General features: G+C 58.3%; 1 protein-coding gene across 2 annotated transcripts in view; it reads right to left on the bottom strand.

Moving 5' to 3' along the window:
• MAD1L1 (mitotic arrest deficient 1 like 1) overlaps nucleotides 1–15619 on the bottom strand; it is a 319426-nt gene that overhangs the window by 155734 nt on the left and 148073 nt on the right. The window contains exon 11 of one of the 2 annotated variants that reach the window (XM_030849542.3): nucleotides 13623–13767. In XM_030849542.3, the coding sequence (XP_030705402.1) occupies nucleotides 13623–13767 (145 nt within the window). Of the gene's footprint in view, nucleotides 1–13622; nucleotides 13768–15619 lie in introns of those variants that run through there. The other variant, XM_060285821.1, reaches the window with a different exon arrangement.

The following is a 15619-nucleotide window of genomic DNA, read 5'->3' on the forward strand; positions in this document are numbered from 1 at the left end:
CCAGAATGAAAACACACACACTCACATGCGCACTCGCACCCACGCACCACTCATGCAGACCCGTGTGTCCACGCGCATGCACCCACACATGCAGACAGGCACATGCTCCCAGACACCCCGACCAGACATGAGGGGACGGTGACAGGACGGGGGGTGGGGCTCAGGGCAGAGTCAGACACGCCTGCCTGGCCTCGACCTGCCCTCCTGGGCACACTCCTCAACCTTCCCCAGCGAGAACTCCTCTTCCGTAAGGAGGGAGTCTACAGATCCCAGCTTGCAGCATTTTCACCGCGACTTTTAAACAGGATTCTTAGAAAACGTTCATGAAGGTAAGGTAATGTGAGGACGACTTACCGAAGGCCTGCTTGTCCCAGGCCCCACACCAGGTAAGGACAGACGTTTACTGGGAAACAAACGTGACGGATGAGGACAGATGCCGGCCCTGCACAGCCAGCGGTGGGCAGGTGGGCCGGCTCTGCTGTGTGTCCCGGAGGTGCAGGCGTTCCAACACTGGGAGGGGCTGGGAGGGGCCGGCCTGCAGGAGGCCGTTGGCGCCCGGCCCACCTGCACCACCCCTGCCCCCTCCCAGGCAGCCCGCCCCGCTGCCCCCTTCCAGTGCCCACCCCACCTACAGCCACACGCACCTCCCAGTCTAGGCCAGGCCTAGTGCTGTGTTCACTGTGGTCTCTATTTCTCAATCACTGGACACGTGTGAAACTGTGCTACCATTTTCATCGGGTTCTTCCCACCTTTGTACCGTCACCGATGAAGTTTTTGAGCAATTTTGTGTAGCAGGGTAAGTTTTAGGAACACACGTGTCACGTTATAGCAGAATCGACTGTAAATGTTTGTTCACCTACCACATTTTTGTGAATATTAGTTTATACTTAAAAAATACTTTCAAAGTATCAGCTCCCAGAGTCAATCTCTGGGTCGGTTCTGTAGGGCGGCTGGGGGAGGGCACAGCAGGCTCCTTCCCCAGGACAGGAAGAGAAGGTTGAGAGAGGTGAGGGGTCTGGATGCGAGAGACAAAGGTACAGAGCGACAGAGTTTAGGCTCCAACTGTTTTCTGAGTTGCAGTCCCAGGCTCTTTTTTCCCCCCAGAACAGAGAATCTAGAGCGAGTCTGCCCCAAGAATGCCACCTCCCCAGACCAGGTGCACAGGGAGGGCCACGCTGGCCTTTGGATACCAATACACCTAGGGCAGCTACAGGTCCCTCAAGAAAAGAGGTGGAGAAAAACAGGCATCCGGGGAGGAAGAGGAGAGGGGAGCAGCCCAGGGGGGCCATGGGCTCCTGGGGAAGAACAGCTGCCCTGCACCCCGGCACAGGAAGTCAGGCCAGACGGGGGGTACCGGGCACTGCCCAGCGTGGGTGGCGGGGACACGTCAACCACACGAGTCGCACCCCCAACACTGAACACCCCCTGTGCTGTCACCTCCGAGGCCGCTACAGCTCCCGGCTGAGCTGAGCAGCCAGGAACCATCCCCAGGTCAGGGGTGAACCTCAGGGAGAGCTGGGGGAGGCCTGGCTTCCTGGCCGATAGAGGCAGCCTGGGGTGGGGGGACGATGGAGCCAGTGATGGGGAAGGCCCAGGGCCCCAGACTGAAGACGTGGGACCTGCCCCCAGGGTGTGAGTGCGGGGTCCCTCCAGGATCCCTAATCTGGGCAGTGAAACCAAGGACAGGGCAACAGGGGTGGAGGTCAGGCCCGCCAGGCCATGCCTCCCCAGGCCAAGGGCAGACAGGCCTGAGCCAGAACAGCCAGGAGAGGCCGTGGCACCTCTAACGCTGAAATAATCACCAGGAGTGGCCTGGAGACAATTCAGACGCCACCAGCAAGACGCTGTGGCTATTTTTAGCAGCAACACTCAAGAGGCTGCCTGGCGGGGAACCACGTCTTTGAGCGTGACCATCAATTTTCACCTGCAGCCAACTTCCTTTCCTCTCAGGATGAAGGTTATTCAAAGATTTGGATTTCTTCGAAATTGAGTTAAAAAGAGAAGAGTTCTCCACGACCACAAGGGGGATTTAAAGTGTACAGAAGGACACTCGCGGCCAATGCAGCCTCGTCCTCCCAGGGCTCCCAGACCCTCCCGGCTCGGCAGGGGGCCCCAGGCCTGCACGCAGGCGTCCTTAGTGGGTAGAGGCCCCTCCCCGGGCCCGGCAGGCCTCCGTCTCCCGCACAGTCAGAGCTGCGCTTGGACACGGCCCCTCTTCTCTAGTTCAGGCACCCCGGGATTCTCCACTACTAACCCCACTGCTGCGGGCCTTGGCTGTGGGAGCCCAGGAGTTGGAGGGTGAGCACGGCCTGGTCACCAGTGAGGAGAGGGAGGTGCCCGGCTCAGTGAGAGTAAATGAGACAGAATACTTTAATGCAGTATTTTAGAAACTCAAAGTTCACGCAAAAAAGCCCCATGAACAAATGTCAAAACTGCAAATGACAGGACCTGGCCAGCGCTTGCCAGCCCACCTTTTCAGGCCTGCCCGAGGTCCCATCCCGTGGGCACCCACCCGTCCCGAGGGACTTCCCGGAGCCACGAGCAAGAGAACGGGCACAGGGCCTCACAAGCGCACGTTGCTGAAGGCGACCTTCTTCGGGGGGGCCCCAAGGGCTGCTGGGCTTTACACGCTGACACGGACGCATCTAGGGAGTAAAGGTGAGGGTGGGGAACCCTCGGATCCTGCCTCACCGACCCCGGCCAATGCCACGTGAGCCCCGTGGGAGTCGGAGCCCCACAGGCCGTGCCCCGCGCTCCACGGGAGGGCTGACCTCGGAGGGAAGAGCCCGAAACAGGAGCGGGGATGGGGGCGGTGCCCAGGGGCTCCACCGCCCACGCCCCCACCCTGTGAGCAGCCCGAGCAGATGGCCAGGGCCACGCTCCCCTCCACCAGCCGGGAGCGCCCGCAAGTGTGACCGCGGGGAGCCCGCAACCCACGAGGTGTGCAGGGCAACTCGGGTGCGGGGAAGCAGTGGAAATCCTACTTGCACTAATTTTTATAAGTAATCTTATTTTTTAATTTAAAAATGAATGTACTCATACTTAATTACTGAACACGTCATCACCGACCACGGGTCACACACATGCTTTTTAACACAGACTTGGCGCGCTGAGTGCAACGGTTTTACAAAGGCCGCAAGCAAGCCAGGAGGGGACAGCGGGAAGAGCCCCTGGGGGAGGATGGGGTGCCCTCCGGAGTGCGTGGAGGAACCACACTCAGGGCGCCCGGGGGCAAAGCAGGTGGGAAGCTGCCTGAGGCACCGAGACCAACTGTCTCCAAGGCTCCCGGTGCGTCCCGGCACCAGCGCCTCCACGCTCACCTCCTGCCTCTGCTTCTAAGCTTCATTGTTGGGGGAGGAATTAGCACCGTTTCCCAACTTGCTAATTTTAAGGCACAGCATCAGACACATTTGTATCCGCGATCTCACCGCGAGCGTTGGATGGTCCCGCCCACCCACTTGATGGCAGCCAGAAGTGGTGGGCGGGCCACCCGTTCGGAGGCGGGTGGGTAGTGACAGAGCGCCGCCCTCGCGGGCGCCGGAGGCAGCAGGAGCGCTGCTCCTCGTCCACAGCGGGCTCCAGGCAAGTCGCCCTCTCTGGGCCTCGGTCTCCTCGCCCGTCACACGAGGGACTCAACACTGAGCCGAGATTCCGTGCGCCAAGCGCCTGCTACCTGCCCGCTGTCGGTGAGCCCCGGAGAAGAGGCCCGCCCTCCTGGGGGGGCCAGAGACACCCAGAGGCCCTCTGCGGCGGCGGGAGACCAGCGCACCTGCACAGCACATGCAGCGGGGCGCGGGAGCAGGTGCTGGGACAGCAACGTTTTCTAGCCCCAGGGCACGAACAGGCCAGGAGGCCGGTGACAGAAGCTGGGTGTGACCTGAACGTCCTTTTTAAGGACATCCTTACTCAGATGGAAGCCGCTACCATGAAATGGGGACACAGGTCATCACTCCTGCAGAAGACGACAGGAGGGAGAGTGCTGCACTCGAGCTGTGTCTCCAAGGCCAGGGCCTGGGGGACACTTACCTCAGCGCCACCAGCCAGGCAGCGTTCACGGAGCAGAGCGCACTGGGTTCGGATCACACACGCCGCACCAGGACTGCCGCAGGGGAGCTATGCGGGCCCAGGCTTGCAGTGCTCTGAGAGGACCCACACCGCCTCCGCGGCACAGCCCCAAGGCTTCGGGGCCCAGGAAGCCGAGGCACGCACGGGCGGGGCCGGGAGCTGTGCTCCCGCTGAGAGGGCACGGAAGTTAGTTAGTACAGGTGGAGATGGGTTACCTGAATCCAGCAGGATGCAGCTTCCAAACGGAGGGCCAGGAGAGGAAGGCTCCGGGCGGCAGGAGCCCGCAGGCAGGGCTGAGTGGCGGAGGACAGGCAGGGCTGAGTGGCGGAGGGCACTCGGCTGCCCCACCCGCCCCATCCAGCCCCTCCTCAGCAGCCAGAGGCAGCCCGCGCGCACCTCTCTCCCGCAGAACCACAAGCCCTATCTCAATAAACACCTTCAAACTGGAGAGGGATGGAAGGCATTTTGCTTTGATTTCATTATATTTCCTAAAATTGCTTTTCTCTCTGGAATTTCTTTCTGCCACGAGCCAGTCCAGCTGCCCCCTTGGTGGGATAATGTGATAATACTGGTGACGAGATTGCGTTCCTAATAACTTCGCATATGGCATTTCCTGCAACAAAACAGGAGGGCTTTTTTACTTGAATGGATATAATAGAAATGTCAGCCTGGAAAGGTAACCTGAAAGGACAAGAATGTTAATGTATGAAATCAAATTCTGAAGCCGAGAGGGCTCTGCTCATCTGCAGGAGGCGGGGGTGCCGGGCCAAGCAGACAGGCCGGCTGGCATCTCACTACCCGTCCTCTAGGCTTTTCTCGAGGGTCAGGAAAAGTGGAGGGAGGCGCTCTGAGAAAAAATCGGAGGCTGAGTCTGAACCTGAGTTTACAGAATGCAAATACCACTGCCCCTGCGCCCTACCGACAGGCGGAGAGCGTGATCCCGGCCAGGAGGGCAGGCACCGGGCAGCAGGAGGGGGACAGCCCTCAGGTGGCTGGGTTCCGAGGAGAAGCTCTCGGAAGAGAAGGCCAGCCCCACTGGACAGACTGCTGCCTGGGAGCAGAGCGGCATTCAGACACCCAGGCAGGACGGCAGAACCCCACTCCCGAGACTCCCGCTAACTGGGAGCAGGGAAACGGGGCACAGGACAGGGGAGGAGGGTCCGAAGGAGCCCCACCCTTCAGGAGCCACCAACCGAGGCCGCCGGCACATGGAAGGCACGGAATGAGCATTTGTGAAAACCAGCAACTAGATGAGCAAAGGAACACACCAGAGTGCACGTCCCCCTGGGAGGTGGACAGAAGCCGAGGGGCCAGGGCTGCAGCCATCCAGGAGGGCAGCATGTGAGCAAGGGCCGGGCCAGGTGTGGGCACGTAGGAGGCTCAGGCCTGCGGGTATCCTACAGACCTACCAGGAGACTGCTGATCTGCCATCTGTACCAGCCACTTCATGGCTCAAACACATTTTGCCCCCAATGTCTTAGCCGTGGAAAATCCTGGGACTGCTCCGTCCCAGGTCCCCATTACCCCATCTCTGGAATGGACTGGGCTCTGCTATGTGATGCTGTCCACAGACTGGCAGCAAGGCCATCACCCGGGTGCTGGTCAGACAGGCAGGAGCTCAGGGACTGCCCAGAACTAACCCCCAACTCGGCCCCTTCCCGAGATGCCCCGTAATTCATACGCACGCTAACGACTTGTGCCCTCAAGATCTTTCAGGGCTCCTCCCGAAAGGCCAGCGTAGGGTCCCAGCGGGACTGGAGCCTGGGTCAGCCACTCTGCAGGCGATGTAACCACTCTCGCGGGGATGGTGGGGAGACGATGACACACACTCAGCCCCTGCCCACACCCCCGCGCGTTCCCCAACGTCACCCGTCTGACCACCACTCCTCTTGGCTTACTGAGAAGTCGCCAAGGCCCGGCTGCGAAGCCCGTGACTTCCAAGCCCAGAGCGCCAGGGGACCTGGCGGGAGGTCTCTCAAGTTTGCCTGGAGCCCCCCTTCCCAGAGCAGGCTGGAGGGAGAGGACGGGCCGGCGCCCGGACAGAGACGGGGGAGCGCTGATGGCCGAGGCCCCAGGAGGGACGGCCCACACCTGGTCACGGTCAGGCCTGAGACGTGGCCGCTCAGCCTCGGCTCCAGGGCTTTCCTTCTCAGATGCCGTGGTGCTGGGACTTCCACAGCTGCCTGAACCCACCAGGGCCGGCCGAGATTCCCACGGACGGGAAAGGCCGAGAACCTGCCCGGCCCTGAAGGCGCCAAACCTACACAAGCCAGATGCACGCCGCCCACCTCCGTGGCCCCAACAGGAAGGTTTTCAAACAAACACACGGTCGAGAGACAGTAGCCTCTCACCATCCACGCGTGATGCCAATGTCAACATGCAGAATAAGCCACGCGCGGGGGCTGCTGTCAGGTCACGATGAAAAACAAAAGGGGAAGAATCCAGCACCTGACCCCCTCCACCCCTACCAGCCCCAGCATCCCAGCTGCGCTTGGAGCCGCAAATGTGCTGAGATGGAAGGGGGGCCCACGGTGCCCGTGCTCCCCGCCTCGGGGGGTGGCAAAGACCAAGCCACAGCACACAAAGGATTCCGTTTCTCAGAAGACAGAGCAGGTTCTGAGCTGCTTAAGCGTTTCCTTCCGTGCTACCCAAACCAAGAATTTTCAGCATTAAAAAGGAGGCACACGAGAGAAATCCTTCTAATAAGATTAGGAAGCTCGACTCTAAGGAAGGATGTGGGAAGAGGATGAACATGAGTGAGCCAAAGCAGCTGGTGGCATTTATGTTCTTTTGCAAGAGAAACAAACATCATTTGCTTTTCTCCAAGGTAAGGGGCCTCGATGAGGACACGGCGGCCTCAGCCACATGCCCACGCTCAGGCCCAGCGGTGGCAGCACGCAGGTTCCCACCGTGGAGGACGTGGGGACAACAGGACAGGTGCTGCTGAGGGGGTGCCCACACTGCAGCGACCCTGGTGACTCCCAGGGAGCCGGGGCAACGCGTATCAGATGTGCTCGTGCCACAGAGCACCCTCCACGCCCCGCCGCACTGCCCTGGTCCCCACTGCCGCATGCCTCACTCACCAGCCACAGGAAAGCAGACGGGGGCCCCAGCACGCCACAGCCAGGCCCCCAGGGGTTCTAGGAGCCCCCCAGTTATGCTCGGAGGTGTAATGAAAACAAAACGCTGAGACAGTAAAAGTGCCAGCAGCCACTACTGAGATGCTCCTGGGAGGGAGGCCTGGCGGCCAGGGTGACACCAGCAGGAGGCCGTGGCAGAAGAGCCAGGGCCCGCCTACCCAGGTTCCAGGTTTAGCATCACCGCCTGCTCTCTGTGTCTCATCAGTAAAACGGAAATACCCCCGCCTCAACGAGCTTCCACAAAAAGGAAAGAAAATACGGTGTGTGAAAAGCTTCACAAAATAGAGGCCAACGACTTACTGCAGGATGTGCTGGTATGAAAAGCATTCAAAGCTAAACACACTCTTTCTACGATTCAGGTATTTAAGGTGAAAACTTACGTCCACACAAAAACATGCACATGGATGGTAACAGCGGCTTTATTCAAAAAGGCAACCAGGGTGTCCTCCAGTAGGTGACGGGTAATAACAGCGACACATCCAGAGAATGGATTTCATCAGAGGATAAAAAGAAGGGAGCTCTCAAGCCAAGAAAGGACATAGAGGCACCTGAAACGCATAGTACTGAGTGACAGGAGCCAGTCTGAAAAGGCTACACACCGTGGGACTCCAACTACACGGCCTTCTGGAAAACGTGAAACGACGGATCGGGGGTCGCCGTGGCGAGGAAGGAGGGAGGGGTGCCCAGATGCACACAGAGGACCGTGAGGGCCGTGAAGTGCCCTGTGTGATGCTGTGATGCGGGACACACGACACTAACCATTTGTCAAAACCCACAGAGAATCCAGCACAGAGAGTGACCCCTAATGTAAACTGTGGACTTTAGTTCGTGTAGCAGTTGGAACAACGGACCACACACTGATGCAGGAATGTCAGCGGTAGGGGATTGTGGGGCGGGGGAAGAGAGACGTGGGAACTCTCTATTTTCTGCTTGATTTTTTTGTAAACCTAAACTACTCTAAAAAATAAAAGTTATTAAATTTAAAACATGAACATTCTAAAATGTCACATACTGTATGATTCTATTTACACAATGTTCTTGCGAAAATTTCCAGAGACGGAGAACAGACTGGGGTGAGGGCAGGGGGCCAGGGTGGCTTTCGGGGGCAGCCCAAGGAGGCCTTCACGGGTGGAGGTCAATCCTGCATCTCGAATGAGCGGTGCTTGCACAAATCTGCACGGGGGTAACCGGACAGACGCACACACTGCAGGAACGTGAGTTGTGGTCCTGATGCTGCACCAGAATCACCTAGGATGCTACCACCCAGGAAGCTGGTGGAAGATGCACGGGGCCCCCCTTTCTACCATCGTCACAACTTCCTGTGCATCTAAAATTGTGTTCTAAAGAACATAAAACTAACCCACCCACCAGGCTCTAGCAGTCTCCTCCTTCACTGGGCGCTGTTCCCTGGCTTCTCCGGCTTCCTCTTCTCTGTTTGTTTGTTCCCTCTCAACCTCAGGGAGACCCCAGGAGCTCAGAGCCCTGCCCACCCTACTGCCGCCTAAGCGGTGCCTAGAACAGACGCCCCATGAGAATCTGTGCAACGACAAAGTGAAGGACAAAGTGAGTGAATGAGTTTGGGTTCTTTCTTTCGATTCCTTTCCAGCCTTCCCATCCGCCTACATTATGAGCTTAGAACATGTAAACCTTGCCTGAAGGTCGGCCTTTACAAATCCAGAAAGAATGTGAGAAAATATTTTCAACAGAATAATAAAAATAACCCACATCAAAATTCATGGGTAGGCATTTATGAGAGAAACTCTTAGAAAACTACAAGCAGATGCGGATTTCATTAATCCAATAAAGAGTATCTACAGAAAACAAACGGCACACGTGGCCCTTAGCGGTGAATTGCTGAAGCTTCCTGAGGTCTGCGTGAGCCAAGCACCCGCAGGCAGCCAGGCTCGTCCGCGGGGAGACCTGCTCTCACGCTAGGGGATTTAGCAGGACTATTAGGTACAGACGCGTAGCTGCACTTCCACAACCCGGCACCAACACAGAGAAGGCAAAGTCCGTGAGACACCATTACAGCTACATCGACACAGAAAACACTTGGGGGGCATCTAACAGCGTGCAAGACGCCTGCCCTAAAACTACCAAATGCTGCTGAGAGAAGTTAAAGAAGATCCAAAGAAGCGGAAGAATTATAATGCTCTGGTTCAGAAAACGAAATAATGTTCAGGTGTCATTTCTCCCCAAACTAGTTTATTCATTGTAATCCAACCATGTTGCAGGAGATTTTTTTGTGTGTAAACAGACAAATTTATTCTGAAATGTATAAGGACATGCAAAGGACCAGAAGGAGCCCGAGAAACTTACAGAACAATCATCAACCTGGACGTTCACTACCAGACATCAAAGCACAATAAAGCTGCATCAGTGGAGACAGGGTGGTGCTGGCAGAAAGACAGACGGAACCAATGGGCAGAACGGAGGACGCAGAGGCTGAGCTGCCCATCGGCGGTCACTGACTGACACTTAAGGCAACGAGACCACACCCAGGGAACAGAGGGGTCTTTCCAGAAGCGGTGCTGGACCAATGGCACTATCAATGGGGAAAATCACCTTGTCACCTGCTTCACTCACACCTGAAACCAACTCCAGGTGCAGGTGACACCCAAATGTAAAAGGCAAGACAGTAAATCAGAGCGAAGAGAAGAGTTCCTCGCCTCCAAAGGTCAGTCCACCACGAGCCACAGGAGCCGCCATCAAGGCAGCAGAGCCGACAGCTGGGCCGCACGCAGGCGGCCGCCGCTGCCATCCCCAGGCACGGGGAGGAGTGAGGAGGGCCCAGGAGAGGACGTCTGCCTCAGGCGTCTCCAACCAAGACTCCTACCGGCTCAGGGCGGAAACAGCCCTCTAAAACCCCCGAACCGGGAGGGCCAGGCGGGAGCGGGCCCTTCACAGAGAGGACGTGGAGGCCCGCACCTCACGAGGCTCCAGGGTCTCACACAACGAGCTGGTACCTCCGTGCCCACCAGTGAGTCAAACCAGAGCCAGACCCGAGGGGCCGGGACTCTCCCACAACTGGGGGTGGGGGTGCACCCCGGGACAGGCACTGTGGGGACAGGCTCTGCGAGCAGCATTCCACACCTCGACGTGCCCACAGAAGCGGGGCCACCGCCGAGCCTGCCCTCACCAGGGACACAGAGCCTACCACCTGCCTATATTCCCTCCAGAAAACTCATCACCTGCTGTCCAGGACAGAATTCAAGGATGTGAAGGTTGACTTTAACCCAGGAGTCTCCCCACTCCTTCTGACCTAACGCACACCCCAACTTCTCCACGTACAAAGCAGGAACTGCCCGCATCCCTGCAGGGCTGAGCTGCTTGAGCTCGGGAAGGAATGGAGAACCTCAGAGCGAACAGGCTACTCTCCTCGTCTCATGGGTCGGCGCCCGCAGCTCTGGAAGGCACTGGGCCTCAGCAGAGAACCACAGGGACCCGCCACCCTTGGCCCAAGCCTGGGCCTCCCCGCTGCTGAGCTGCTGACCCCACTGCGGCTTGGCCGGCAGCTGGACGAGACTCACCATCACACAGCCCTGCCAAACCACAGGTGATTTCTCAAAGCTGTCCAGCGAACACGAGGAACGTAAAGAGGTAGGTTTACACAAGGTAAACAGCACAAATCCCAACAGCCAACCAAAGCCCCTCCGTCAGAAAAGGACCAGGACACTTGAGGGCAGCCTCCTGGGCGTAACGACGATCCTGGGCAGGGAGGGAGTCCCGGCAGTCGACGGACCCCTGAGCGACGACTGCTCCCCCGGCCCAGGGAGACTTGCTCCCGGGAGCCTTCCTCCAGGACAGCCTCTTCTGGACACAAGGCAAGAGGAGCTCTGGCCTCTTCTGGGACATCCCCATGTGCTTCCTGCCTCAATTTCCCAAAAGCTCACCTTCTGCCCACGTATTTGTTTCTTAAGCAGCAACAGCGGGGGTCCCACGGGGGCGGGGGGACGACATCACTGCCAGACCGTGACCCTGGAGGTAAGACACCAATGACAGGTGTCCTCCTCCGAAGGCTGCTCCACTAGGAAATGGGGGTCGGGGGGGTGTAGGAAAGAGGGGGAAGGGGGGCTTTTACTTTCATTTTTTGAAAAAATTCATGCTATAAATTAGCTTTCACTGCTTAGAGTCTATAAATACAATTCTGTAGCCATATTGTGGAATATTAGGGGCACGCTGGAAATAGCTCATTTCAAATAGGAAAATGGTTTGTGTTCACCCAGTTCTGGAAGCCAATTTTCAATTGCTTAAAATAGTCATGGTATTTTACCAAGGTAATTACACTCTTAGCTATCAGTAACAATTAAGCCCTTAGACTAGAGATGCTTAATAAGGTCTCAAAATAAAATCACACATTCCAAGCACTGTACTCTGAAATGTCAAACACGCAAATAGAGCCCTCGATGGGGCGCAGGAGAGCCCTGTCGGCGCACCTGGCCCAGTGCCGCAGCGGAGGGCGGGTCACTGCACTCGCCACGCTCTACCCCAGGGAGCTGGTCCGGGGGCTCCCAGAGGGGTGGGAGTGTCTCCCAAGGAAGACAGGAAGATCAGCAACCAGAGCACCCTTGAGACCCGACAGCTGCCGCCCTGGAGGTGCCTCGAGCGGGAAGCACGCAGACCACGCGGGAGCCGCCGTGCGAGCCCACGGGGCCACCGAGGGCGGGGCGGGGTGGGGGGCCGGACGTGCTCGGCTCCAACCAGAAAGCGGCAGCCTGGCCGCCCTCTGCAGACCGGCCCGACGAACAGCTTAATCATGCGGCTGGCAAGGTGGGCCCCGCGCGCCTGACCCGGCCACCAACCCACGGCAAACGTGCCTCCGAGCCACAGTTGGTGTAAGTCATCTGTCAGTGCCGGGCGATCGATACCGCCCCCCACCTCTCTCTCAGAGCTACGCCTGTCAGCGCAGCGGGCCAGGGCCAGGACCGAATTAGACCAAACAGCGCCATCAGCTTCCAACCTGCTGAGCAGGGGGAAGAGAGGAGTGGAAATTTCCTGCCTCGGGAGCCCAGAGCAGTGACCTTCAAGGCCAGAAACTGCCCGAGGAGGAAGCCAGGCACAGCGCACGATCACGGAGGTGCCGATGGATCCCGAGGCCGCGGCGCCCGCGGCGCTGGAGATATGCCCCCGCTGAGGGGCCGCCCGGTACACCAGCGGGACCTGTACCAGTGAACCGGTGCGACCCTGGTGAAGCAGAGCCGCCAGGCCGCCAACCCAGCCCACAAGGACACTCGCTGGGCGGCACGGGCACTGGACGTGGACGACACGGACAAGACCGACGGGCCCCGCACGAGGACAGCTCGCAAACTCGCCAGGCGTCTCCCCTGTGGGGCCACCGGCAAGGCTGGCGTCGAGGTCGGCCAAGCCTGACCCCAGGAAGCTTGAGTGACGTGACACACATGGCAGGGGACGTGCTGGAGAGGTCGGGACACGGTGAGCTTTCAGCAGCCGGAATGTGACCTGCCTCCTAAAAGCTTCATGACCAGGAGGTCCCAGGTTTTTATCAAACAATCAAGAACAGGCAAACAGTTGTCAGACGTGACTCCTGGAACTTCCCAGGGGGACGCCCCTGCCCCCAGCCCGCCAGGTCAGCGCGCCCGCCTGGCCGCTCACTATCAGCCTGAGGGCAGGTGGGAGGAGTCCGCCAGCATCTGGACAACCCCAACCCTCGCCTAGAGAACATCTGGGGACAGTTTCTGGCTTTTTCCTTCCTTGTCTTCTGAAATTTCAGCATCCAAGGCAACATTTTAAATAATGCTCTCTCACAAAAAAATCGTAATTCATGCTCCAGCGAGCTGTGCGTATCAAGCCAGACGTCAGAGCCCCTCGGGCTCAGCACCGTTAGCAAAAACCCGGCCGCCCAGACAGAGCTGGGAGCAGGAACGCATCCCGCCTGGCGCACCTGCACACAGGTGACAGTTTCCCACTGCAGTCTACCCTGCGCTCCCTGGGCTCCGAAGGAGGGAAAGGCTGCACCTGCCCACCAGGCCGGAGGGAGGGCTGACCCCACCGTGAGACACAGGGGGTCGGGGCTGACATCCCGATACCCCAGGTCAGTGCGTGAAGGCCCCGGGCTCTGCCCTTCACAAGGAGGAGAGGCCCAGCAGGGAATCCCAGGGTCTGCATTTCAGAGCAATCCAGGGTAAAAACGCACAGGCTGGCTAAATCGCCAAGATGCTCTCCCCTTTGGTGAGGGGAGAGCTCAGTCTGATGTGAGCCGTGACTCACAGGCAGCGCTGTGCGTGTCTAACTGATCAAGAAGTGGGGACACAGAGCACTGGTGGCTCTGGGTGCACTGCACTTGGTAGAGACCCTGGCAAACGTGGGGGCCTGGAGAGAAGACTAAGCGTGGACACGGCAGGGGCGGGCTGGGAGCTGCTGGCCCGGAAGGCAGGCCCCCGCGCAGGCACCCCGTACCTTCGTCAGCAGCAGGACGCGCTTCTGCAGCCGCCGGGCCAGGGCCTCGTGCATCTCCCGCTTCTTCCTCTCCTCCAGCAGCTGGCTGCTGAGCTGGCGGACCTCCTCCTGGAGCTGCAGCCTGGCCTTCTCCAGCCCCCGGGCACTGCAAGAGGCAAAAGGGCAGAGTGATGAGGCCTGGCCCCCAGGACAGCACCCAGTGACGGCCCCCAGGCCCAGCGCGGCCCACGTCACTCAGGTCCCAACATAGAGCCGCACGTGCAACCAGCCCGCTGTCACTTCCTCACTTCTGAATAGCTACTTAAAGCCTTTCAGGAGCTTCTGGATTTCAAAGAGTCGCCCAGGGTGATCCCAGAACACGGAAGGTGCGGGGGAGGGAAGCTCAACTCCACACACAATGGGGAAAACGCCAGCAACGCGGGCTTCGTTCGGGAGGGCGCCTCTGAAGGAGCTGAATCACCAGGGCAGGCGCTGCCCACCCGGACCGCAGTCAGCCACAGATGCGCAGCTCCGTGCGGCGCGGGGGCGTCAAGTACCAGCCCAGGGCGGGCCCCTTCCACAGACATCCTGCAGAGTCGAGCCCCCCGCAGAGCTCCGACAGCAGGGGGCAGACCCCGGGGCACGCGCTTCCCTCCACGCGGCCAGCGCCCTGCCTCAGTTCACACACTTGACGTTGTTCTCCAGTTACCGTGACAGCCTCTCGCCTGGGCAGCCTCCGGTGCCACCAAGCCGCCCCTCAGACTGCAGATCGGATGGGCACCCATGGGCTCACATGCCAACTTCCTGGCAGGGCACCTTCAGAGTTTGGTCTTTGCCGCTCTTTCCCTCAAAACTCCATCAGTCCTTCACACCCTGTAGGGACCGTCCTCTGCCCTGCCTGTTCCCACACAGGCTTCAGGAACCCCCATCCTGTCCCACCTACACGGGAGGTGCCCACACGCAGACACCTCCCCGGCTTTTTGAGGGGACGGTGATCAGGAGAGTTCCCGGGAGGGAGGACGCCCCAGGAAAAGGAGGCGCTAACCCCACCGGCGGGTGGGCGGGTGAACCGTGAAGCATGGGCCGACGGTGCTGTGTCCATGCTCTTCTTTCAAGCAGAGGAAACCTCTTTCCAAGACAAACCTTTAATATTCTGCTTCTGTATTTTTCTTCTGAGATCTTACCAGGATTATATTACAAGGTGCTATTTGTAACATTTAGCTGGGGTGACGCCCAGTGACAACGAAATGCCTTCGAAAATATAAAAGTTGGAGCTGAGGGGCGCTAGAGACAACACCACCTGCATCTTGTATCATTCTTGGCGTCCAATTTTTTCTTTCTTTGCTTTGATTACACGATTTCAAGAAAGCCTTAATCCACAGGGATGGCAGACAATGCTTTCTTTGGAGGTGGTCTCCGCTGTGCTAATTTCTTCCATTTCACATCTGAGTGAGTATGGGGTTACTTTTCATCGTAATTTAGTATAATTCTTTGAAGAGCTAACTACAATTTGAGAGTAAACGTGGAACACGCGTTTACGGGACTTTGTAAGAGACTCAGGGAACGCCTGGTCTCAGAGCCGGAGCAGCGTTCTCACCCGGGGCCCCGCACCTCGCCCCTCGCAGCCACCGCGGAAAGCCTTCCTCTAAGAGCGAGTCCCCCTGCACAGCTGGCCGAGGGCACCTACCACTTCTACGTGCTTCGTAACCAAAGATGTAAAATAAAGTAAAACAAAACAAGTACAAGTATTCATTGAAACAGACATTTAAAGAGGCCACTTTGAGTTCTAGTTCAATTTAAAACTATTCATACGCCAATTTAATAATCAAGGACTGTGAAATCAACTCTGGAATCACTGACTTCAGGTGGGCAAGGGCACAGCGTTTTGAATCACTGCTCCGCCGTGTGATTTAATTAGAGGAACTCGGGCTCCCGTGTCCAAGCTGCCGAGGCCAGCTTGCAGGGGGCGGGGCTGCTCTGAGCACAGGCTTTCTGGGCACAGCCCTGGTGGGAACTGA

The sequence above is a fragment of the Globicephala melas genome, chromosome 15, assembly GCF_963455315.2.
Source record: "Globicephala melas chromosome 15, mGloMel1.2, whole genome shotgun sequence".
Classification (NCBI taxonomy): domain Eukaryota; kingdom Metazoa; phylum Chordata; class Mammalia; order Artiodactyla; family Delphinidae; genus Globicephala; species Globicephala melas.